At 46.0% G+C, this 26,409-nt stretch overlaps 1 protein-coding gene across 1 annotated transcript in view; it reads right to left on the bottom strand.

Annotated features, from left to right (window-relative positions):
- Positions 1–25,267, bottom strand: part of LOC126267909 (RING finger protein nhl-1-like) — a 62,524-nt gene extending 37,257 nt beyond the window's left edge. Inside the window, exons 1-4 of the mRNA XM_049973219.1 lie at positions 25,175–25,267; positions 24,869–25,078; positions 21,545–21,738; positions 18,587–18,810 (exon numbers count right to left, since the gene is read on the bottom strand). Coding sequence (XP_049829176.1) covers positions 18,587–18,810; positions 21,545–21,738; positions 24,869–25,078; positions 25,175–25,267 — 721 coding nt within the window. The remainder of the gene's footprint in view (positions 1–18,586; positions 18,811–21,544; positions 21,739–24,868; positions 25,079–25,174) is intronic.
- Between the last annotated feature and the right edge of the window lie 1,142 nt (positions 25,268–26,409).

The following is a 26,409-nucleotide window of genomic DNA, read 5'->3' as shown; positions in this document are numbered from 1 at the left end:
GAAATCTACTCTAACACCCAGACTTACAAGGCCAGATTGGAGTTTGTTGGAAAACATAAGTTATAGACTTGAGAATGGGATAAAGTTATCTTCAGTGATGTGAAGGTGTTTGATTTCGATGGTTCGGATGGATTCAATTCGATTGGCATCCTCTGAGAACAGAGCAGCAGATAAGAATGAGCAGATATTTTGGAGGTGTGAGTGTTATGATTTGGGCAGCATTCTGCACTCCAGTTAAATTACGCAATGCTTGGGTGAACGTTAGAATGAACTCTTAACGTGTGCACTGAGATGGAGGCAGAACGGATTGAAATGGGTGAGGACCTAGGGGATGAAATCTAATGTTTCAACAATGTAATGGGTCTGTGTAGGTTTCAGCACAACAAAAAAAGTGATTTTAAGACAGAAATATCGATGTCTTGCCCTGGGCTGCTCGTAGCCTGAATTTGAACCCAGTGGAAAACCTTTGGGGAATACTTGCAAGGCGTGTTTATCATATGGAAGGTAATTTGAGGCCGTATGTGAGCTGGAAAGAGTCGTACGAGAGAAGTGGGTGATAATTCCACAGCAAGAACAACAAACCCTAACAAGATCAAGGCCGAAGAGTATTTTTGAGGCAATTAGGAAGAACAGAGGTTGGAAAAAGTACTAGCAATACAATGACACAACAGGTCAATGAATGCCTTTATCCCGTATCCCATCTAGTAAATTCACATGCCTTATTTTGTTACTCGTTTATGGAAGAAACCATTTAATTCCGTCATGATTGCTTATGTCTTATACACATCTACTATATTCATACATGTACGCTTCAGACATTGTTTATTACCTTCGTAGGAAGCCTACATTTATACCGATTTCCACTATGGCAGCACATTGATGTAGGAAAGGAGTACGAAGATTAGTAGAGACGTTCGTCGGGCTGTATCTCGAAGCTGACAGGAAAGAAATATTAAGAGAAATACAGGGTGAATGCCACTGATCGCGGTTCTCGTATGAGAATTTACGGGATAGCCTGCGCCAAGTCATGGATTTAGCACAAAGTAGGCAATTACGATTCAAGAGGGGACGGCTAGAGGCAAGCAAAAACTGTTGCGTCTATCAGACAGCGACAGTGTCCAACACGTTGGGACAGGTGCAGGGAATAGTGGACAACAACGGAGTAACAGTGTAGTGGCATACCGGGCAACTGCAAATCTGGAGCAACGTGTATTGGATAACACCCGGGCGATACGGGAATCACCTTCTGAATTTGTAGGGTATAAGAAGACAACCACTGGAGCCCTTAATCGAGATTTGGACGTGGTATAAGCCCGAACTAACGCACTAGATATAAGAGTGTGTGGCGTAGCAAATTAGTACGAGTTGTCATCTTTCATTGAAAGCGTAGCTCGCCGTGGAGCCGGGTGGAGAGCAGAATTTAGGTTGTCAAGGTGGCACAGTGAGCCGTGTACTTGACTACTGCTGCGTGCATTACGCTACACATATTCTCTACGAATCATAAGAAGTACTATTAAATATTAATCGCTCTTTTTCATACTTAGTGTACCACATTCTATGGACAACACAACCATACTGTTGAAATTTCAAATCAGTAATTTCAATAGTTACGGAGATATACATTTTTACCTAAAACACATAATAACCATGCTGTCATTTTGAAATGAGTTAGATACTGTAATGTATTCATCTGTAGTACCAACTGAAACTGTAACCGAAAGGATAGGTTCACGTAACCTAATTTTATGGAATTTTCTTTAGTTGCGTTATCACAGGTTTCTGACATAAATAAAAGTACTTTGGAAAATTATTATTTCCTCGTGTTTTGGAGGTGCGAGTGTTTTGGAGAGACAGAGAGTGAATGGAGGACATATGAAAAATGAGAACATGGTATTTTATTAAATCTATCTAAATGTGTGCTTGAGAAAGTTGTTGTTATACCGGAGCCAAGGTAGCCCCTGAGGGCCGGCAACCCATATAACACCACAGAGGACGAGGTTGTCTATGCCCGTAGGCATATCCAACAGCACCATGACAAAAACCGGCTATTTACACACACGATAATGACAACAGACATTCTGAGCACTACTTCCTGCAGGGGGAGCTCGAGCCACCGCCTGCAGGAAGGATCACTACGCCCAAACCTGATTGGCTGGAGACAGCTATTTTTATATCAATAAAAGTTGTGTTGTGAAAAATTGCGAATTGTCAGTCACAAGTTGCGCGAGTTGGTGCCTGCGTGTGTCTTCCTCATGGCGGAAGTTGTCCTTCAGCAACTGGTCCAAAGTGTGCATGACTTACTACAAGGTTTTAAACAGTTTTGCAAGAACTCTCAGGATACTCATGAACATCTGTCTATTTACGGAACTCTTGCAAAACCGCCAGGTTCCGCTGCCACCGCCGTTTCCCGCTTTCAACGAGGATGCTGAAGACTGTGAAACATACGAGCAGCGGCTCCAGCAGCATCTTCAAATCCACCAGGTTGTCCAGGAGGCTGCTCGTCGATCCTACTTTCCGTTCTTTTACGGTAGGTCTTTTCGCTTAATCACTGACCATAAGCCGTTCGTGGCCTTATTTTCTCCGTCAGCCCAGTTACCCAAGAAGATTTCCCACCGTCTGCAGCGATGGGCACGATTCCTTTCACGTTTTAGGTACACCATCCATTTCCTGCCCACCTCCTAGCATGCCAACGCCGATAGCTTTTCTCGGCTAGCTCCCAGCCAGGATTCGGCATTCGATTCGTCGGACCTCCTAATTTTTCAGGTCGATGACGACATATAGGATGCGTTGGTTTCGTTCCTAGTCACAGCTGGGAGGGTGGCCGCAGCGACGACCGCCAATGCACTCTTCCAGCTAGTGCGCCGCTATGTTCTCCGCGGCTGGCCGACGCTTCCTCCGCCTCGCGCCCAGGCTGACCTCCAATTCTTCTTCTTCATCCGCCACCAACTGGTGGCTATCAACAAGGTGCTCCTGTGTGCGGGAAATGACGCCACTCCACGAGTCATCGTACCAACTTCCCTGCGGTCCCGGATTCTCCACGTCTTAAATCATGCTCACTGGGGTATTGCCCAGACGAAAACCCTCGCACGTCACCATGTCTTCTGGGTAGGCATGACAGCGGACGTGGAGCGCATGGTTCAGGGTTGTCAGAAGTGTACCTACGCCCTTCTCGCACCACGCCTTCTTCCAATCCTGGCTGGCCGCTTCCCTCCCATGGGAACAAATCCATGTGGATTTCGTGGGACCCTTCCTCGGAGCTTACTGGTTAATCACGGATGCTTACCCCCACTTCCCTTTCATTATCCGATGCTCCTCTATCACGACAGAGAATACCATCATGTCCCTGTCAAAAATATTTTCTATTGAAGGCCTTCCCATCACCTTGGTTTCAGACAATGGCACGCAATTTCGCAGTCAAGAGTTCGCCAAATTCTGTCACGATAATGGTATGCACCATGTCTTTACCCCTCCTTTCCATCCCCAATCCAACTGACAGGCAGAGCGCGTTGTCCGCACTTTCAAAACTCAGATGCAGCAGCACATGGAGGACCGTTCCCCAGAAGAAGCTCTTACGTTATTTCTCAGTACCTACAGGACTACGCCGGTGGGTGACAAGAGTCCAGCAGAGCTCCACGGTCGCCAGCCTCAGACGCTACTCAATCTCCTCCTGCCACAGGGCGGACCTCGCGCCCTGCCAGGCGGTTCCCGATATTCATCTGTCTCCAAGGTTTGGGCCCGCGGCTTCGGGCCCCAGCCCAGCCGGCTCCCGGGAGTCTTCATCAAGTCCTGTGGTCGACAACTCTTCGACTTACTTCTGGACGACAGGATGGTTTCGTGTCACCGCAACCAACTACGTCCTCGTTTCCTCGAGCAGCCGCAGCCCCAAACGCCGGCTCCTCTCTCTCTCCTATCGCCGGTCCCTTCGCTGGGGCTTATGTTGGTGCCCACCCCTCAGCTGGTGGCTGATCTTCCCGGAGATAGCCACCAGACGCCGGCTGCTAGTCCCGCACCGCCGCATACTCCGGACCTAGGACAGCTCCAGGACCTACCCCCGGACCCACTTCCTGGCCCCTCTTCGGCGCAGCCTCGGTACGACGACGCAGACGTCCCCAGGCCGCTTGCCCAGCCCGACGTCGCCTCGCAACCACCACCGCTGCGGCGTTCCAGTCGTCTCGCGCGGAAAGCGGCACGCTACTCCCCAGCGACCGGCTTCCCCCACCTCCTGCAGGAGGACTTAGTTGCAGACCAGGCTACGGCTCCGGGCTACATTGGTACTCTCTCCCCCGCGGTCACCGATGCCGCGCTAGCTTTTCCAAGGGAGGAGGGGTGTTATACCGCAGCCAAGGTAGCCCTGAGGGTCGGCAACCCATTTAACACCACAGAGGACGAGGTTGTCTGTGCCCAAAGGCGTACCCAAAAGCACCATGGTAAACAACGGCTATTTACACACAAGATAGTGGGAACAGACATTCCGAGCACTACTTCCTGCAGGGGGGGGGGGGGGGGAGAGAGGCTCGAGCCACGGCCTGCAGGAAGTATCACTATGCTGAAATCTGACTGGCTGGATACAGCTATTTAGGGGCTAGAACCAGGCCCGAAGTTCAGTTCACGCCGGATGCCGACCTCGTGTACTGCAAACGTTGCAGATTAAGTCCTCCTCTCGGAATTGGACTGTTACTAGTGAATGTGTTACCACAGGCCTTTGTGGAAAATAAGAAGTGAACTCTTGTTCGCCTCAGTTAGGAGACTTTTTTTCGTTATTGTTACCTTTCGTTTGTATGTTCAGTCATCAACCTTCTGAACTTACATCAACAAAAGTTGTGCTTGGAAAACCTGCTAATTGTCAGTCAAAACAGTTGTGCGATAGGATAATTTGTGACACATGTCCGAGTGAGCTACATTTTTGTAAAAGGCACCCAGAAGAGGCGTTCAGTATTAAATTTATTAGTAATTTATTTTGTGGAAATGAATCGTATTTTGTTTTCATGAAAACATATTTAGTTTCGGAATTACGAGATTACTAGTCTAAATTACTTATCGTAATGTGATTGGCTGATATTAGAAATACCGCACGTTTGAGTAAGGCATTGTGCATCTGATCGACGAGTCGAGATAGCCGCTTGGGAGCCGTCTTCTGGTAAACACTTACGGTACATCCCGCTGATCAGATTTGTACCAAAATAATGAAATTCGTGCGTTTGATCGGTTACCGTGTTGCTGAAGAGAAAGAAAACTAAAGTATTGTGTATTTTGCGAAAATTTCAGATTTGTAGGTGATTTATTTTATTACATATTCGAGTATAAACAGTTCATGTCGTCCATAAACTACGTGTGGCGTGTTTCGTGCAGATAACGTGACATTATAGCGAGAACTTCTTTGACTGTTTAGGACGTTCAGAGTATCGGGTGGGACAAAATGCCTTCTGGCTGCTTTCGGATGTGAACTTGTAACACAGACAGTCAGTAATAAAGCATAATTAACGTCAGAGTACTAAATACAGACTGATAGACATTCCTGTGTAATAAAGACGATAAACCAACTTAAAGGAAATTCCAGACATTTTTTTCAAGCGAGCCATACAAGGATCCCGAACGGTCGATAGTTTAACTAACTTTCAGTTACTGCCCTTGGACTGGAGTTATGTGGCCTTTGCGTGGTAGGTGTTTGGCAGAATTTTCGTCAACGCTCCTTTTGTCGGCTAAGGCAGTATCTACCATCGCATAGTGAAGGGACAGACAACCTGAAACCTGTCCAGGTAGGTGGACTGACTGTTTAGTGGATGGTGGGAGACCAACCTTCTCCGCCGCAAGTTGCTGTAGCAGGACTGGTACAGTCCCTGGCGGCTAGCCTAGAAGGCGCACGAGTTGAGGTGACAGTATTGAAGGAGGCGATACACCACGTGCTACGTGGACAATACTCAGTGCTACATTGCTGCCTCTCTGGCAGCTCCTAACTTACCAGCGGTAGCAGCAACAGGAGTTAACAGCAGAGCTATAGCGTACACTAAACCCGACGAACAGAGTTACTGTTTTGTTGTATGGCACCAATTGAAAAATTAACACAGATAGAGCCCAGGCTTCATAAATTAGTTCGGTGCCCCGAAACAAGCGTTGACGCGCATTTCCATAACCAGTATTCTACGACTCATAACCACACAGAAAACTGGAAAATCATGGGCAAATTTTGTGCAGGTGAAAACGCACGGGGTGTTGCTAATTAGAATGGTTAACTACGCGCTGATGTCAGCAAATGCGTTCCGTCTGCGCCAAAGAGAGTGGATTACGATACATCCAACCATGATGGTCCAGACCGATACACGAGCGCGTGAGGTACAGTAATTCTTTGGAAAAGTGGATGCCGTGGGTTACTCAAGAGATGTTATGAAGCCACACCCATACTTTCAAAGAGTTGGCATGCACTGGATTTACTTCCTGGTCGCTCCAGAGATATTGATTGTGAACTGTTCCGAAATTGACGAGATTGGAACTACACAAGAGTGAGATACTACGTAGTTAGTGCCAAACCTGTGTTATACACAGTGAGAGTTATTGTACTACATGAAATAAAATCGTCATAGCTTCTGAACTGTTTGTGTTAGGACGTTCAAACTGCACGGTTAGCCGTGGGGCACGATGGGTATTTTATGGTTTAGTTCAACGACGAAGCCCACTTTCATGTGGATGGGTTCGTCAAGAAGCAAAATTGGCACATTTGGGGGACTGACAATCCGCATTTCACGATCGAGAAGTTTCTTCACCTTCAACTGGTGACTGTGTGGCGTGCAATGTCCAATCACGAAATAGTCTTTGCGATATTTTTTGATGACACGGTAACTAACGAGCGGTACGTGAAGGTTTTGGAAGATGATTTCATCCCCATTATCCAAAGTGACCCTGATTTCGACAAGATGTCGTTCATGCAAGACGGAGCTCGACCCCATCGGAGCAGGAAAGCGTTCGATGTCATGGAGGAGCATTTTGGGACGGCATTCTGCCTTTGGTGCACCCAGAGGCCACTAGCATGGGTCTTGATTGGCTGCCATATTCTCGGGATCTGAACACATCCGACTCATTTTTGTGGGCTTATGTTAAAGACATAAGTAAAATTGCATATGGCACCGTATGTAATTTTACTTATGTTCGAAACAAGCTTATGTCTGTTGAAGTAATTTTATTGGTCTTGATGCAGCCGCTGGGCTAAGACATTTTTCATTTATTAGTGTGTATGACTTCTGAAGAAGGCTACAATATTATAGCTGAAACTATGGTCAAGGTTTAAAATTAACATAATTTAGTGCGACTGTGGGCTGTTTTTCATTCGAGAAAATTTCGTAACGGTTTCTGTTGTCGCTGCCATGATGAAAATACCGAAAAAAATAATAAAACGCTTTTCAAAGAGAACAGCTTCTTCAAAAATGAGTTCGCCGTAGGCGCTCATATGTCACCAAACTACAATTAAATCTCGAATATGGATATAAACATGGAGAACCTCGACAAAGCCAACGAGTCAACGGTATCTAGATATGTTCGAGGAACTTGAAATATACCATGCGAATGGAAACGAACCAGACAGAAATTTTATGGCCAGAACGAGTTTTTATGCAGGGGCTATCCCGTAATCGTGAATATTTATGTTTGCTGTGCGGTCTTCGCGAATGGCTGGCTGCAGCATGCGTCAACACACACGCCTGTGCAACGCAATACTGAGTGGAGCCTGCGGCTTGTTGTCATTGTGGCTGTATTCTCGTGTTGGCTGTTTACAGTCTCTGAGAGTGAAAGTTCGAGGAAAAGTTCCACCGACAATGGAGTAAGAGACATGTTTAAGTTGTTGTCAGGTGGAAAATGTAACAGATAATGATTGCGTTTTTTAATGTTTTATATAATGTCTTCATATCCTGAAATATCGTTTGCTTCTGAGCAATATTAGAAAAAAATGATAAATGACTGACCTGTGGTATCTCAAATTTCGTCAGGTAATGTGTATATCAAGAAATTATAAACAAATTCCACATTCATTAAAGAGGTTTCTTTAGCTCACAGCCTCTGATGGAAAGTTCGAACAAAGCCATTACATGAATCACGCCTCCAACATTCGTTTTACAAATTTATCACTTTTTTCGTAGTATGTTACCACTTATTAATCTATCCTCGTTTGAGCGTCGTTAATGCAATTGTGTGTATTAGGAGTAGCGAGTTCTTCACAGCATGAAGCGTTAATGGTTATGGGAGAGTTCTCACGAGCAGACATATTCAGCACGGTTGTAGATGAAGCCGCGCGTCAGTTCCATTAGCACTGAGACAATGTTTTAGATTCAGTACACTGTAGTTATATAGTAATCCTCGTTGGAGACGTGAACCTGAGCAAGACTGTAAGTTACTCCTCTGTTTCAAAATCTGTTCTGCGAAGAGATATTTAGGCCTGTCCTATCTTTGTTTATTCTTTTCCGCTGAAATTAACGGGTTTTAGATAGGAACAGAATTGTTTGTCGAGGAAAGAGAAATACTTGAATGCCGTTTTAATCGACAGATACGCAGTTGGTTCCAGGAAACCCAAGACTGCAGTGGCACATTGCGTGTTCTTTGCTTTATTTATTTGATCGAGATATGAGGAAACACGTGGAATGCCGTTATCGTACCAAGAACTTGCAGATAACTGAGCTAGGTTTTTGACGGGTATCCGGTGGCGATATCGAGAAGTTGCGCAAAGAAAAGGTCCACCAGATTCTAATCTGGCTACACATCAGAAGAAAGTGTAGAATGTTCCAAACGTTGATAAGTAGGTAAAAGTATTGTATGATGTAGAAGATTTGGAATGCTTACCAAGCGTTTCCCGTTGCCGTGACGCGTCTCACAGGGACGGAACAGGTCACCTACATGTACGTGATTACTCTGCTATTCACAATAAAGTGCCTGGAAGAGGGTTCAATGAACCACCTTCAAGCTGTCTCGCTACCGTTCCATTCTCAAACGGCGCGCGGGAGAAACGAGCACTTAAATTTTTCTGTGCGAGCCCTGATCTCTCTTATTTTGTCATAATGATCATTTCTGCCTATATAGGTGGGTGCCAACAGAATGTTTTACGCAATCGAAGGAGACAACTGGTGATTGAAATTTCGTGGGAAGATCCCGTCGCAACGAAAAATGCCTTTGTTTCAATGATTCCCACTGCAATTCACGTATCATGTCTGTTACACTATCTCCCCTTTTTTTCAAAATATTTGCTTTGATAATCTATTGCCTTATCGTCCGTGGATATACCTTACGTGGAGCTGTTTCTGGGATATCCCTGTGGGAGTCCGTTGTTGAGCGCTACGCATCTGCTGGTTTTGTCATTAAGAGTTACCCTAATTTTTCTTCCAGTAAAAATGTTCTTCATAATTTTATAGGTCTGGAAGATGCTACTAACTAGTAATTACACAAAGCACTACGCTAGAAAAAATGTCTGCACCGACACGACAGTTAAAATGTTGAAAACTGAGACTCAGTTCAAGGTAAAGTCCCGGAAGGAGGATCCAATATGAATAATATATAGTCAAGATTGGTGTTGCGCAAATAAAACTAAAGAACAAAACGTTTACTAACGAATTTCGCCATTTCTTCGGCTGTTCTAGCGACGGTACTGTGGCACGGGGATTTTAAAATATCTTTGAACCAATGGACACCACCGAGCGAGGTGGACGGGACAGTGGGAAGACACTGAGACATTGGACAGTGGACTGTTATTCTATTTCGGTTCAGATTCAAATGAAGTCATCCGGACTTGGTTCTCCGCGATTTCCCTATATCTCTTAACAAAACACCGGGATGTTTCCCTCGGAACTGCACTGTCAGTTTACTTCTCCAGCGTTTCCCATATTGACATTGTGCTTCGTTCCTTGTGGCTCTTTGTTACGGAAAGCCAGTCCACAGTCTCACGCGCCTCACCACCTCAGTCAGCAGGAAAAAATTCGTAGTGGTCCGTCTGCTGGAGGATGCAATATGCTTGGCATCTCCGTAGTCCTTATCCGAAGAGTGAAAGTGTCGAACGTTCTAAGTGCCAAATCCTACATTTATGAGGGGAATCAGAAAACAATGTATCTCTTTTTGTACATAACTTCTTTTGTCCAAAACATTAAGAAGGTGTTCCCATACAACAGAATTATGCTGCTCGCCTCATCATTGCAAAAAATGATGAGACAACTTAGAAAATAAACGATTCGTTAGGAACGTTCTACATACCATACCAGGAAACTAACTGGTTAGAAGAGCCAGTAAGAAAGTTTTTTTCAAATGGCGTTAATATTGAGACACTACGTTTTATTTGTGGTTACACAAGCACATAAACACAGCGGTAGTGTTTTCGCTAGTACAACTGTTGACAACAAAAGCCATTTCTCATAACCTTTAATTTTTTTACAATGCAATTCCACTCGCAGAAACCGAATACGAAGCTTCGCATTGACAGTGTGGCGGCTCCAAAGTGATTTCGTGATTGAAGATTCTGCATAAGTATTCAGTATCTCGCCCAGGAAGCTGACTCGGAGTGAACTGGCTGGTCAGTGCCGCTTACGTCGGCCTAAGTACAGCCCTCGCCGCTAGAATACAGTCGGTCTTGCCTCCTGTGACGTGGTCGGTGTATGAAAGAGGTCCGTGGGGCCAGTGACCTCTGCTGGCGCTTCATTTCGATATCTTGACGTCATGTGTAACATGGTAGCCCTCGAGTGTTGCCCGAAAGAAAGCAGGCTGCCCGCGTAACTTTGGTGTAATGTGGGCTGCAGTCAGGATAGGCGTAAGCCAGTGATATTGTAGGGACGAGACCCTAACCACGGAAAACACACCCATGGCGTAACAGCGCCTTCTCCATACTTCACCGTTGGCACTACACATGATGGCAGGTAACGTTCTCCGGGCAGTGTCCAAACCTAAGCCCTTTCATCAGACTACCACACGGTACAGCGTGATTCATCACTCCAGATCACTTGTTTCCAATATTTCACAGTCCAGTTGCGTCCTTCTACCTTCGTTTCGCGCTAACAGCAGAAATTTGTGGCTTATGAGGAGCCGATCGACCACTAGGTCCCATTCGTTTTAACTCCATAGCCACAGTCATTGTGAAAACTGGATTACCTATAGCACTTTGGATCTCACCAATGATTCCTTCCGCTGATTTCATGCAATTTTCTACAAACACCTTCGCAATGCTCGACATTCGCTGTCCATCAGTATATGAGGCCTACCAGAGTTTGGTTTATCTGTGGTTGCTCCTCCCCGATTCCACTTCGCAGCTGACCTAGGCAAATTTAGAAGGCATCATGTGTCGCTGACGGATTTGTTAGTCAGCTGACAGTCAGTAACTGCCTCTGATAGATTTGTTGCTGAGCTGACGTCGAATAACTGCTTCGCATTCGAAGTCAGTGAGGTCTCCGACTTTTCTGCTCTTTCTGTTTCTCTACCCCCCCCCCCCCCCCCCCCCCCGCCTCCTTTTATACCGGTGAATACGAACTTCGTGTTATCTTGTGGTCACTTCCGCAGTACGTTGTTCTGTTTGGGTACTTTGGTCAGGAACCACATATCACAGCTAAGGGATCTCGTTCACTGGTTAGCCTTCTAATGAGGACTTCCTGTGTCATGCGTTTTTATGGCTGCCACTTTGCATTTCAGCAGGTGACCTCAGAGTATTGTTTCATTGGAGAGAAAGTATCACAAGGAAGAGCGACGTTTACACTGTTGTAGATACCGAATAGTCATCGACTGTAGTCTCTCACATACACTTGCAAACAAAGCCACGAATACAGATTTTTGTATTGAAGGGTATTGTATCAGCTAAAAACTTAAATTCCAACCCCCCCCCCTTTCCCAGCCCAGCAGTTCCAGTCAAGTTCTCCGTAGGTTTCCCTTATTTCGGAGTCTAATGCTGGAGTTCGAAATCGCCTCCCAAACACTAGCATTTGGTCTACTCTATAGTTTGCTTGGAAAGAAGCTCCAAAACAGCTCACCAACAACTTGCTATGTTAACTACTTACAATAGTAAAACTAGTTAGTTCATGGACTAAGTATATGTGACTTGTTTGTTAGCATGGCTACATGCTCGTCATTTACATGTCATATGATGATGATGATGCAGTCCCATACTCCGAGGAGCGTAGGGGACGATGCGGGAGACCCGCACCGCTGTACTAGGCAAGATCCTGGTGGAGGTGGTTTGCCATTGCCTTCCTACGACCGCAATGGGGTTGAATGATGATGATGAAGACGACAACAACACCCACTCATCTCGAGACAGGAAAATCTCTGACCCCGCCGGGAATCGAACTCGGGACCCCGTGCATGGGAAGCGAGAACACTACCGCAAGACCACGAGCTGCGGACACATGTCATATAACAAATAAATTAATATTTTTAATAAGAATGAGCTAGTCACGTAACTAGTGATATGTTAGAATTTACGTAGTTTCTCCTTTCGATTGTCTTCAGCTATACGTACTACTAGTCAATCGCAAAAAGAAATTCGTCTGTGGAGCAGAAGAGGAACAGAAAATTTACAAAGCGTCGGAATTATAGAAAGAGAAACTTTACCAACAATAACAGCGACTGATCTTCGGCTACCGTGTGCAATTCAAGCACTTGCGTACTGCCTGTTATTTATTGGGCCTACGAAATTAGTAATTATTTGGACTCGCAGTTGAGCAAACTTCCAGGCGACGCTAGAAGCAAGAGGCCACAACAACTGAAAAATATTTCCCGCATTCAGTATATCTTTCCCTCGTAATTTCGCCTCAGATGCCATATTCCTAGAAAGCAGGTGGTTTGGTGGTCGTGTAATCTGTCATAGTCGGTTCAGTATCCAACTAAAATTAACTGAAATGCATCTAAACAGGAGAGCTAAAAGCTGTAATACCCAGTCACTACTAAGCAAATAAGAATTACAGTTAAAGGATATTCAGCAGTACTTACCAATGACGTATTTGCACATAGCTTCGCATACAAAAAAATGAAGGCTAACTATGAAACTGTTTAAAAGTAAAAAAAAAAAAAAACTCCCAACAGTAGAAAACGAAACAGGAAATAGGTGTGTTAAGGCACCTAAGCTCCTCGGACACCAAACAGGCGCAGTACTAAAATCCGTGATGTCTTTCATACTTCGTAGTTAACAGTTAAAGCGACTGTTAAATGACGTAATGCTAGAATCCCCGGCGATACAGGAGAGACAGCGTTTTAACCTACAAGGAAGTTTCAAAATAGTGTGCCGGATCGGGGCCTGAAACTCGGACCTTTCTTTACCCGTCATGGGATGGACTAACGACTGAGATATCCGAGCACGAGTCACGATCTGCCCCCACAGCTACACTGGGGGCGCCGGACACACTTTGACAGCTCGGCCAGTATGAGAAATGGCAGTAACGTGCTATTTCCCAGTCCACACGTATTGCCGAACATAGTATTATGTAATCCCTTAAGGTGGGGGGAAAAGTGTAACTCAAGGTCCGATAGTTTGTAAAATATGTAGCTGGAATTATGAAATTTATTGATTCAGTGAGCATCTAAATCAGCGTTTGGTTTGAGTGCTCTGCAATTTTAGTCGAGCAGAGAAGCAGAATTCAGGGAGATGCGAGGGAGCTGTTTCTTTGTTGTTACGCAACATGATGAGGAATGGTATTGGGAGAAGCGAGGCCGCTAAAAACACCCAGAAGCCGTGTCTCAGAGAGCGGCAAGAGAGGTGGTAGAGAGTTGGCGTAGGGATACTCCTGGCGAAAGTAGGACGCAGTTTGACGGAAGAGACATTCCTTGGCAACAGCAAAATGGAGTTGTCCCTGTTCTTAAAGAGTGGATACGCGAAATAGTCCGTCAGTAAAAATACGGTTTGGATAAGAAAGATGCGAGGGTTGTACAAGAAGTAACACCCCATATTTTTTTCTCAGAACATATTTAGTGTTAAGAGTCAGAAATTGGTGACGATATACATCAACATGTCTTGCCCGTGTCGTATTTTTCTACGTAGTCTCCATCACGTTCTATGGCCGTACGACAACGTTGTGGTGGAGCATGTATTCCCTGCTGATAATACCTCTCGTCATGTAGGCGTAGCCATGTTTTTACTGCGTGACTGACACTCCCGTCATCTTGAGGGGGTTCCCCGTAAAGTGTTTGGGACGGCTCGGGGGGATGGAGGTGCCGGGTCTGGGTTGCGGGATGTATGAGGCAATGATGTGCAATCCAATTTAGCGATGTCTTTCCGGTTTTCTACATATTCTGAGGGGGGTTCAATAACACCCAGTTTAATATTACCAGATTAAAAAACATTAATTTCTTCTTTTGAGAAATAACATTATAGTAGACGCCATCTTGGCGCTGTACTACGGCTCTCCCATCTGCCAGAAAGGTTCGAAGCTTCACCGACGCACCGAACAAACATCAAAAGTGAAGCACCAACAAGGACGTCTGTCTATGTATATTAATGGCTTTTGTTAAAAAAAGTAGGGCATTGCTTTGTGAACGACCCTCGTACATCCTAGAACTCTAGCAAGATTTGCTTCGAGAGAATGTAACCGTTAGTCCCCGCTGGAACTAGTAAAAGTATTTTAATTAAGGGTGTTACGAAAACTGCCGTATCTAATGTCAGAGGTGGAGAAACGCACGCATGGGTTGGCTAAGAACAGACTATATCACTGGAGGCGGTCCAACCTCAGTGGAATACTAAGCAGATTTTTTTTTAGTTTACCTCGTCCTGGAAAGTAAAACAGTGTACAATCCCGCAGGAGGTGACTTCGATTGGTCCACAAAAGTTTTATTTTGAATGCCTACAATAACTACTGGTTTAGGAGTGGTTAGCTCAGACGTGCGAAGCTTGTATTGGTCCACTGAATCACGACTGTCAGCTGTACTGGTAAATGGGGCTGCGCTGACTATTTTGCTGCGTGTATTCTCAGAGTTGTTATAGATAATCGCGGGCTGCGTAATGGCCGCGACTGACTGGGGGAGCGAAATAGAAGTGAAGTATTTTAATGCGAACTGTGTCAAGCAATATCTCAGTTGTCCTGTTGTTTAGTGTACAAAGTCCCGTGCGGCTCAGCGTTTTGTACGCGTGTCTTTTATTGCGTGTGCTTAATGTTGTACTGCTCTTTTACCTCCACCTGGTGTCGCTAGTTCGTAGAGTGTAAGCTGGCGAGACGATTACTCTGAACTAGTGGCTCTCGTGAAGGCTGCTTTAATTCTTGTGTGGCGCACGCATATCTGTAGTTTTGAGTATAATATTTAAGTTTATCAACTTGGAGGGAGGGCAGTGTGGAGGGTAAAAATCGTAGAGGGAGACCAAGAGATGAATACACTAAGCAGATTCAGAAGTTTGTAGGCTGCAGTAGGTACTGGAAGATAAAGAAGCATGCACAGGATAGAGTAGCATGGAGAGCTGCATCAAACCAGTCTCACGACTGAAGACCACAACAACATCAACTCGGAGTACACAACAACTCAACTTTTTTTTGAAAACTGTACACTTTGGGCGTTTGCTGGCCTATGTCAGTCGTATTTTTCTTGACAAATTTTACTGATTATTTGCCATGTTGTTGTTGTGGTCTTCAGTCCAGATACTAGTTTGATGCAGCTCTCCATGCTACTCTATCCTGTGCAAGGTTCTTCATCTCCTAGTACCTACTGCAACCTACGTCCTTCTGAATCTGTTTAGTGTATTCATCTCTTGGTCTCCCTTTGCGATTTTTACCCTCCACGCTGCCCTCCAATACTAAATTGGTGATCCCTTGATGCCTCAGAATATGCCCTACCAACCGATCCCTTCTTCTAGTCAAGTAGTGCAACAAATTTCTCTTCTCTCCAATTCTATTCACTACCTCCTCATTAGTTATGTGATCCACCCATCTAATATTCAGCATTCTTCTGTAGTACCACATTTCGATAGTTTCTATTCTCTTCTTGTCTAAACTATTTATCGTCCACGTTTCACTTCCATACATGGCTACACTCCACACAAATGCTTTCAGAAACGACTTCCTGACACTTAAATCTATATTCGATGTTAACAAATTTCTCTTCTTCAGAAACGCTTTAATTGCTATTGCCAGTCTACATTTTATATCCTCTCTCCTTCGACCATCAGCAGTTAGTTTGCTCCCGAAATGGCATAAATAATTTTCTACTTTTAGCGTTTCATTTCCTAATCTAATTCCCGCAGCATCACCTGATTTGAATCGACTACATTCCATTGTCCTGGTTTTGCTTCTGCTGATGTTCGCCTTGTATGCTCCTTTCAAGACACTTTAATTCCGTTCAGCTGCCCTTCCAGGTCCTTTCCTGTCTCCGACAGAATTACAATGTCATCGGCGAACCGCAGAATTTTTATTTATTCCCACTGGATTTTAATTCCTACTCCGAATTTTTCTTTTGTTTCCTTCACTGCTTGCTCAATATACAGATTGAATAAGATCTGGGATAGGCTACAACTCGGTCTCACTCCCATCCCAGCCACTGCTTCCCTTTCATGCATACATATTGTGTGTTATTTTACCGTATTCTTTGTCACTTTTCTACCAAATCGAGTTTCTTATTTGGTAGGTTGAGTATCTTTCTTCCCAAATTAGTTATTTTTTTGGCAAATTCGACGTAATTCTTTTGCTAAGTTCGATATTAGTTTTTCGCCAAATTGGATGTCATATTCATGCCATATCTGGTGTTTTTTGCCAAATTCGATGTTTATTTGGAAAAATTCGGCGTTTTTGTGAAATTCAATATTGTCCTTTGTCAAATTCGATGGCTTCTTGCCAGTTTCCGCGTTGTTTGTGCTAATTTTGGTCATATTTTCGTCGTCACGTGGGAAATGAACTGTTAGTTTAACGTTATATAGAAGATTGATGATGATAGATGTGAAAAGGTCTTTTTAACATTGAATAATTATCAGTTACGAATAATAATAAACTGTTGTAATCAGACTTATAACATTTTTATGCGGCTAAACTACAAATTAAAAATCAGCAAATTTCACGTTATTTTTCGGGTTTTAGTTTTCGCAAATGTTTCCAGTCACTGTGGAAATCAAGTACTTAGATTTACGGAGCAGAGATTAAAAAAATAATTTGTCTCAAAACCGACAAGAACGCGACATACAATGACGCTATGAAGGTAAAAGCTAATTGACTGGTACAACAAGTGGCCGGAGTGTGTTGGTTGTTTTCTGTACCTGTCCCTCACAATGGAACCTCCCCGTGGCACCCCTGTCAGATTTAGTTATAAGTTGGCACAGTGTATAGGCCTTGAAAAACTGAACACAGATCACTCGAGAAAACAGGAAGAAGTTGTGTGGAACTATGAAAAAAATAAGCAAAATATACAAACTGAATAGTCCATGCGCAAGATAGGCAACATCATGGATAGTATGAGCTCAGAAGCGTCGTGGTCCCGTGGTCAGCCTGAGCAGCTGCCGAACGAGAGGTCCTTGGTTCAAGTCTCCCCTCGAGTGAAAAGTTTACTTTCTTTATTTTCGCAAAGTTATAATGTGTCCGTTCGTTCATTGACGTCTCTGTTCACTGTAATAAATTTAGTGTCTGTGTTTTGCGACCGCACCGCACAACCGTGCGATTAGTAGACGGAAGGAGGTGCCTCTCCAATGGGAACCGACAACATTTGATCGCAAGGTCATAGGTCAACCGATTCCTCCACAGGAAAACACGTCTGATATGTTCTATACTGACACTGGTGACCGCATGTGCATCACATGACAGGAATATGTTGAGGACCCACCTAATTTGTATACTTGGCGAATGGGTAAAAAGATTCTTCTACCTTGCCCGATTTAGGTTTTCTTGTGAATGTGATAAACACTCCCAAAAAAGTGATGAAAACATAAGAGTTTGTCACATAAAATGCAACAAATGAATGCAACAGTTTCACAGTCGCACAGTTTTCCCCGTGCAATGTCAAAACATATGTTTTTAACGTTTTCAAATCTTTCCGTGTGTAGACCGTCAAATCCTGCATATGTCCAAGCAAATCTGAGCATGTCCTGCAATTTTGGAGAGCGAAGTTGATTACGTGTGAGTGCTTGAACTTTGAGAATTGTCTGAAAATAAAAAAAATTAAACTTTTCACTCGAGGGAAGACTTGAACCAAGGAACTCGGATTCCGCAGCTGCTCACGCTAACCACGGGACCACGGCGCTCCTGAACTCACGCTGTCCTTGATGTTTCCTATCTTGCGCATGGACTATTCGGGCCGGCCGCGGTGGTCTCGCGGTTCTAGGCGCGCAGTCCGGAACCGTGCGACTGCTACGGTCGCAGGTTCGAATCCTGCCTCGGGCATGGATGTGTGTGATGTCCTTAGGTTAGTTAGGTTTAAGTAGTTCTAAGTTCTAGGGGACTAATGACCACAGCAGTTGAGTCCCATAGTGCTCAGAGCCATTTGAACCATTTTTTTGGACTATTCGGTTTGTATATTTTGCTTATTTTTTTCACAGTTCCACACAACTTCTTCCTGTTTTCTCTGTTGACCTGTGTTCAGTTTTTCAAGGCCTATCCACTGTGCCAACTTATAAGTAAATCTAAGGGGGGTGCGATGGGGAGGTTCCCTTGTCAGGTGTGTGAGTGTGGGAGTGTGCGCGTACCTGTGACGTAGCACCTGTCGCCGGAGAATGCGACGCCGGCGGGGCAGAGCAGGCCGTCGACGGCGAGCCTGGAGGCGAGGCGCCCCGTGGCGGTGTCCACGGCCAGCAGCTCTCCGTCCCGCACCGCCACGTACAGCAGGTGGCGAGCCGCCTCCCAGGGACACCAGCAGAGCGCGCCCGGCCGCCGCAGCCAGTGCTTGCGCAGGCACAGCCGCGCCGCGCTCCTGCCGGCAGACACCGCAGCCGTGCACTCTCTGGCCTCTCACCACAGCTACACTGAAGTGACAGACAAACTGGTATAGACATGCCTGCTCAAATACACACATATGTAAACAGGCGGTCGTGTCTGGCGCAATTGTTAGAACGGTTACTGCTATTACAGTGGCAGGTTATCAAGATTTAACTGAGTCTAAACTTGGTATTATAGTCGGCGCACGACCGATGGGACACAGCCTCTCCGAGGTAGCGATGAAGTGGGGATTTTCCCGTACGACCATTTCACTAGTGTACCGTGAATATAAGGAATCCGTTGGAACATCAAACCTCCGACATCGCTGGGGCCGGAAAAAAGATCCTACAAGAACGGGACCAACGACGGCTGAAGAGAAACGTCCAGAGTGACATAAGAGAAATTCTTCCGCAGATTGCTGCAGTTTTCAATGCTGGGCCATCAACAAGCGTAAGAGTGCGAACGATTCAACGAAGCATCACCGATATGGACTTCCGGAACCGAAGGTCCACTGCTATACACTTGACTTCAAGACACAAAGATTTACGCCTCACCTGGGCACATCAACACCGACATTGAATTGATGATGACTGGAAACATGTTGCCTGGTCGGACGAGTCTCGTTTCAAATTGTATCGAGCGGATGGACGTGACGGGTATGGAGACTGCAAGAGGTCCATGATTAAGGAATTTGTTGCTAGATGTAATTTCGATGGATTGCTCATGCGCTGCCTACGATATGTGAGGTATAAGAGAATCTCAGACCAGAGAGCAGTGTTGTATGCAGTAGGAACTGTGTGGCAGTAGGAGTAAGTAGTAGCGAGCAGTAGTGTATCGAGTTGGCTGGGCCGGTCGTGGGGAGCGATGGCGGTGCCTGAGCGATGTAGTATAAGGGAAAAGCAGCCTCACGCATATGTATTATTGTAATACCAAGTCCCAAGTAAATTTTTAAAAAAAGAAATCTCTTAATAGTAATCTTTCTTTAAAAAAAATTAACTCTTGACAATCATTCATCTCAATTTTAAGAATTTACTAATTTCTTCAATCCATGGTCATCCCGATTATTGCAAAGAAAAATCAATTATTTCTTTTTATACATGACAAATCTATCAGCCAGCATTGCACTGGGCTGAGCCAGAAAAATTTCTTACAGGAGCAGATATATACTCGTTATCCGGCGACCTTATTGAGGTAAGTATTTTTAATTTATTCAGTATGATTTTTCAGGGCCATGACGCAGCACTGCTGACGTCCAAATTCAACAGTTTAAATTCACAGTCAATTACTGAAAGGTTATAAGTGAGTCACATTTTTTATTAGGAGATTAGTCTCATTCTATTATTGGTATGTTACGGAATTTATGTCTTGCGAGGTTACACTAAACCTGAATGTGAATGATATAACTAATTAATTTTACTGTTGGGAGATATTGTTAACTGGATTACGCTGAATGTGAATGATATATATAATTATTTTTAACTGTTTGGACGTTACACTTGAAATGAATGATATAATTATATATATTTTATCTGCTGGGAGGTTACACCAAATTATATATTATATATTATAATAATTATATTTTTTTGTTTGGAGGTTACAAGACAACCTCATGAATTCCATGGGCTCTGCATGTCAGCAGGGGACCTTTCAAGTTGGTGGAGGCTCTGTAATGGTGTGGGGCGTGTGCAGTCGGAGTGATGTGGGACCGTTGATTCGTCTAGATACGACTCTGACAGCTGACACGTAGGTAAGCATCCTTTCTGATGACCTGCATCCATCCGTGTCCATTGTGCATTCCGACGAACGTGGGCAATTCCAGCAGGACTGTGCCACTCCCTACACGTCCAGAATCGCTACAGTGTGTTCCTGGAGCCACTCTGTAGCAATTTTTGACGTGTGGGGTGTCTCGTTGTCCTTCTCTAACTGCCCACGTTCGTCGGAATGCACAATGGACACGGATGGATGCAGGTCATCAGACAGAAAGCTTACGTTCATGTCACCTGTCAGAGTCGTATCTAGACGAATCAACGGTCCCACATCACTCCGACTGCACACGCCCCACACCATTACAGAGCCTCCACCAACTTGAACAGTCCCCTGCTGACATGCAGAGCCCATGGAATTCATGAGGTTGTCCCCATATCCACACACGTCCAACCGCTCGATAGAATTTGAAACCTGACTCGTTCCACCAGGCAACACGTTTACAGTCATCAACAGTCCAATGTCGGTGTTGACGGGTCCATCCGAAACGTAAAGCTTTGTGTCGTGCGGTCATCAAGGTTACATGGATGGATTGAAAATGGGAATCATTTCCCAAAACGCGTCGTGCGATAACTAAAACAGAGAAAATAGTGACTGGTAGCAAATGAGTTATTTATAAACAAACCAATGTTCGTACGTTGACTGAAAAAGGGACAGTGTTTCAATCTTCCGCGGAGAAATAATTTAGGAATACCGAATTCAGTATTCCGGCCTACTCTGTTATCTTCCGTGTCGGTGCCAGTATGGTCACTGAGTGAATGGATAGAGGATTTCGAACCGCTTACTGATTTTAAATAAGCCCGAAGTATCTTCGAGTCTTTACTCAGACCGGTCGACAAAATTTTACTTTCACACTCTTTGAATGCTTCTCTCATTACACCCCAGTTGTAGCGTCTTTGATAAAGCTCTCCGAACCCTTCTCGCCCGTACAGACACTGCCGGTCGGCGGCTGCGTCACGCCGTACCTGTAGGCGGCGCTGGTGGCCAGGTTCTCTACGGAGCCCGCGGCCCCTTCTGGCGGGGTCTGGCTGCCGGCCGCCTCATCGCGTACGCTGAGCTCCAGGGTCTGCGCGTTGAAGGCCAGCTGCCCGCCGCTCCAGCTGGACGCCTCTTCCACCAGGCTCACCGCCTCTGCGTGCAGCGTCAGGAAAGCGTCCACCTGCGCCAAGAGACGGAGGGGAAAAGGTTTATCGTACAGCGACAGGGTGACGTCGCGATACGTTGATGCTGGGTGCAGAATGTAGTGAAACGAGATTATTCAGTCTAATGATACGTCTATAATTTATAGTAACAATGACGAAAAAAAACTGCAGTGACAATTTGAACCAATGAAATTAGGAACGTGCAGGGGAAGGGGAGGTGTAGATGATGGTGGTAGTGGGGGTGTCCATGACTGAAGGCGGTGTGCACTGGCAACAGGAGTCGCCGAAGTGGGAAAGGATGTGATTGATGTTTTTTTTTTCTTTATTGAGTTTCGATTAACCCCGAAGGGGGTGGGCTGGCAGCAGCGTAGTATGCCGCTCTTCAGCCTACAGACTTTGTTTGTAAAAGATGAAGAGAAAAAATAATAAAAACAGGCGATAAAACCGGAGACTTAAATAGTAACAAAGCGGAAAAATCGTGGAACTTAAAACATAGAACAAAGGGATGATGATGCAAATAAAAATACATACGAAGCAGATAGATAAAACAATAGACAGACAATTAAAACACACGGCGATAGTGTGGTTTCTGTTCGCAAAAGACTTAAAATACACACCCAGCGACAGCATGGTTTCTCATCGCAACACTAGAAAGATGAACAACACTGAACATTCACTGGAACGCTGCACTGAAAAGTTGTGGTATGCCACAGCCGAGTGCAGGTGGGGGCAAACTGGACAGATGATGGGAAAGTAAAAAAGGGGGGAAGGAGAGGAAAAGCAAAGTGGAGGAGGGGGGAAAGGAGCCAATGGAGGATGAGGACACATAAGAGGGGTGGGGGTGCTGGGCAGACGCGACAGGGGTGGGGAAGGCAGAGGAGGGGAACACAAAAGGACTCGGCGGGGGGGGGGGGGGGAGAAGGGAGGTAAGGGAGAGGTTTGGCGGGGAGAAAACAGGATGTAAGAGGGAGAAGAGGGAGCCTAGGGATAGGAGGGATAGATGGAGGAAGAGAGGGCTTCATCCGGGAGGGGGAGTTGACGGAAACCAACTTGGGAAAGGAGATGAAGGGTGTAGAGATGGAGGGTAGGGTGGACACAACAGTGAAGGCGTGGCAGGGGGTGGGGTCGGGTGTGGAGCTACCAGGGGGTGAGGGGGATAAAGGCGGCAGGAGGTGTAGAGTATGCAGATATGTTTGAGGAATAAAGCAGATGGGGGGAAGGAATGAGGTCATAGAGGATCCGCGTGGGGGAGGCGTATACAGAAGGCAAGGCAGAATGTATGACGCTCAAGGTTCTGGAGGCACTTATAGAATTTGGGGGGGGGGCAGATATCTAGGCGGGACTGGCATAACAGAGGATGGGACGGATTAAGGATTTGTAGGTGTGGAGGATGGTAGAGTGGTGCAACCCCCATGTCCAGCCAGAGAGAAGTTTGAGGAGTCGGAGGCAGTTGTGGGCTTTAGATTGGATGGAGCGGAGAGGAGGGATGCAGGTGAGGTGACAGTCGATGGTGAGGCCAAGGTAGGTGAGGGTGGGGGTGAGGTGAACATGACGGGCACAGACAGAAGGGAGAAATCTGGGGGCCGGAAGGAGCGAGCGGTACGACCTACAATGATTGCCTGGGTCTTGGAAGGATTGATTTTCACGAGCCACCGGTTACACCGTGCTGCAAAAAGGTCAAGGTGATTCTGGAGAAGGTGTTGGGACCATTGGAGGGGGTAGGAGCGGGGGCGAGGAAAGCGGTATCATCGGCATATTGCAATAGTTGTACTGGAGGGGGTTGGGGGATATCTGCTGTCAGGAGGTAGAGGAGAGGGGAGAGGACAGAGCCCTGGGGCACACCTGCAGAGGTGTGATTGATGCTTGTTATGCGGTTTTTGGCCTAGAGACAGTTAAAAACCGGTTTTTCCCATCCCATGTGATATGACCATCCTGTGGTGGATAGGCTTATCTAACTAACGGTATGACACCTGTACATTCATGCACACTGAATAGTATAGTTTGTTTAATGTCAAACATACACCTTAGGCATTGTATGATTCATTTGTCATTTGTAGTTGACCACTATTAAATTATGATGCTTACAGCGCTATCTATTGCTACATTTTGAAACTACTAATTTTTCTTCTGCCATACATTTTCCCCCTTCTCCGATAATATTCCTTTGCAATTTGACGTCATTGTCACAAGTGGTGTTATTCCTACAGTGATTTGAAAGTTTAAGTTTAATTGTAATCACCCTGAACATCTGGGTTACAATTTGAGACAAAATATTATCGTCTTTCATTTTGAAAGCAGTCTTTGACTCGTGGGCATTTTACCCGCCAGTGTGCTTATTTAAGGGACTGCCAAGTCCTTAGCGCGATCCTATACACCTCCCATAAGCTAGATCCCCCTCACCCGCTCGTCTCTCACATCCTCTCCCGGCCCCGTCTGCTGCCGCGCCTGTATTTCCAAGTCCCACCTGCTCTCCATCTCTCGACGCTCTTTACGATCTCCCAAGGTGGCTTCCGCCAGCTCCTTCTCCCTGATGATGCACTCCTCCCCTCCATCTACCCCTCCTATCAACTTTGATCCTCCCCTCCCACTTCCTGTGTTTTTTCCTAAGGGCACCCTCTCTTCCTTCTCTCTCCTTTCCCTCCATCCTCCCTTCCTCCCCCCACCTCCCCCGGGCTTCCCCTCCCCCCTCCTCCCCTCATTTCTCCTCCCATCCCCCCTGCCATTGGCATCCCTGCTCTCCCCTCTCCCACGCCCACCACCTCCCTCCCCTCTTGGCAGGTCCCCAGACTCGCACACGCTCAGTGGACAGTCGCGCATCGGCTGTCATCGCCATCAGTTTATCGTGTGTGTGCCACCGTGTTAGTGCTTTAGTGTCTTTCGCCGTCAGCTTCTTCGTTCACTTGTACCATCTAATTCATCAGTGTCCGTGTGCAGTGCCGACAGTTTCTTTCGGTGTCTTCGCGTGTGAACGGCTACGTGTTTTTATGTGTCTACTGTTATTTGCCCCACAATTTTGTTCTGTCTATTCTGTGTCTCCATTGTTTTTTTCAATTGTTAAACTTGTGGCAGCGTAGTGTGCCGCTGCCAGCCCACCTTATGTAAAGGGAAAAAAAGCCCTTATCGCAGTGGGCAGCTCCTTCCGCTCACCTTGTCGTGGCGCAGCTGCAGCCCCCGGAAGGCGTCGGCGAGGCGCGCCGCGGCGCCCTGCAGCCGCCCCCGCAGAGCCCCCGCCGCCTCCGCTGCGCCGCCCTGGGCCTCGCTGAGCCGACGGTCCGCCTCCCGCTGCAGGCGCCGCAGCTCGGCCACGCGGCCGTCCACGGCGGCGGCCAGCTGCGCCCTCGCCCGCTCGCACCGCTCCTGCCGACACACACACACACACGCGGGCGACTCAATGTCAGCGCCCAGTTCTGCCCGGCACAGTGTTTTCGTCTACCGAGATGATTCCTCTCAGACTGCCAGAACAACAGGAGAAGAGGAGCAGACAGCATTAAGATTGAGTGAGTCGCTAACAGACGTGTGCAGTGTTACAAAACTTCTTTGAAGCATTTCACAACTTAATGTACGAGGATCATACAATAATTAAAGAGGCAAATTGGCCTGGGGAAATAAGTGTTAGCAGGGAAAGTTTGGTGCTTTTATGGCTTTAAGTTGGCATCACTGTGATGATTCCTGATCAGAGGACGTGTAAACATTGTTCTGTTTATAACCTCAAAAATACATTTCAAGATGGCGAGTCCACTTGAAACGTCCACATTAGCCCAACAACGTTCTGTTATTCGTTTTTTACTTGCTGAAGGCGTGAAACAGTGAATATATACTGTAGAATGTCTGAAGTTCGTGGTGAAGGTTGTATGAATCGTGCAAATTTTTACAGGTGGGTAGAGCAGTTCAAAAATGGTCTCGACTCTGTGACTGACAAACACCGTTCTGACCGACCAGTTACAGTTTGTACTCCCTCACTTCAAAGTCGAATTGATCACATTATTCGTGCCGACCGCCTTTTGACTGCAGAAATGGTAGATGATAAGGTTCAAGTTGGTACTGGTACAGTTGATAACATAATCTGTAACAAGCTGAAGGACCGCAAAACATGGGCAAGACGATTCCCGAGTTGACGCGGCTACACAATGCAACCAGGTTGACAGTGTGCACAAAGCTAAGTAGCTTGATGAAAGAGAACGTGAGCACTTCCTCAACAAAATTTTAACTTGTGATGGAACTTGGGTTCACTATTATGAGCCGGAATCAAGAAGACAACCGAGCGAGGTGGCTCAGTGGTTAGACACTGGACTCGCGGACGACGGTTCAATCCCGCGTCCGGCCATCCTGATTTAGGTTTTCCGTGATTTCCCTAAATCGCTCCAGGCAAATGCCGGGATGGTTCCCCTGAAAGGGCACGGCCGACTTCCTTCCCCTTCCTTCCCTAGTCCGCTGAGACCGATGACCTCGCTGTCTGGTCTTCCCCAAAACAACCCTCAAAAAGACAAAGCATGGAGTGGAAGCACACCAACTCGCCTGTCAAGAATTTTGTGGTTATCTCGAAGGGCAGCGTACAATGAAAAGCCAATACTACTCCGATTTGCTTTCAAAAGAAGTCAGCTTCCAGGAAACGAGGACGTGAAAAAGTTTGTGGGGACATGGTTCAAACATCAAGGCAGAGGAATCTTTGCAACCGGAATTAAAAAGCT

This window comes from Schistocerca gregaria, chromosome 4 (assembly GCF_023897955.1).
Source record: "Schistocerca gregaria isolate iqSchGreg1 chromosome 4, iqSchGreg1.2, whole genome shotgun sequence".
Taxonomy (NCBI): Eukaryota; Metazoa; Arthropoda; class Insecta; order Orthoptera; family Acrididae; genus Schistocerca; species Schistocerca gregaria.
Note: the sequence above shows the minus strand (reverse complement) of the source record. Positions and strands in the feature narration are given on the sequence as shown.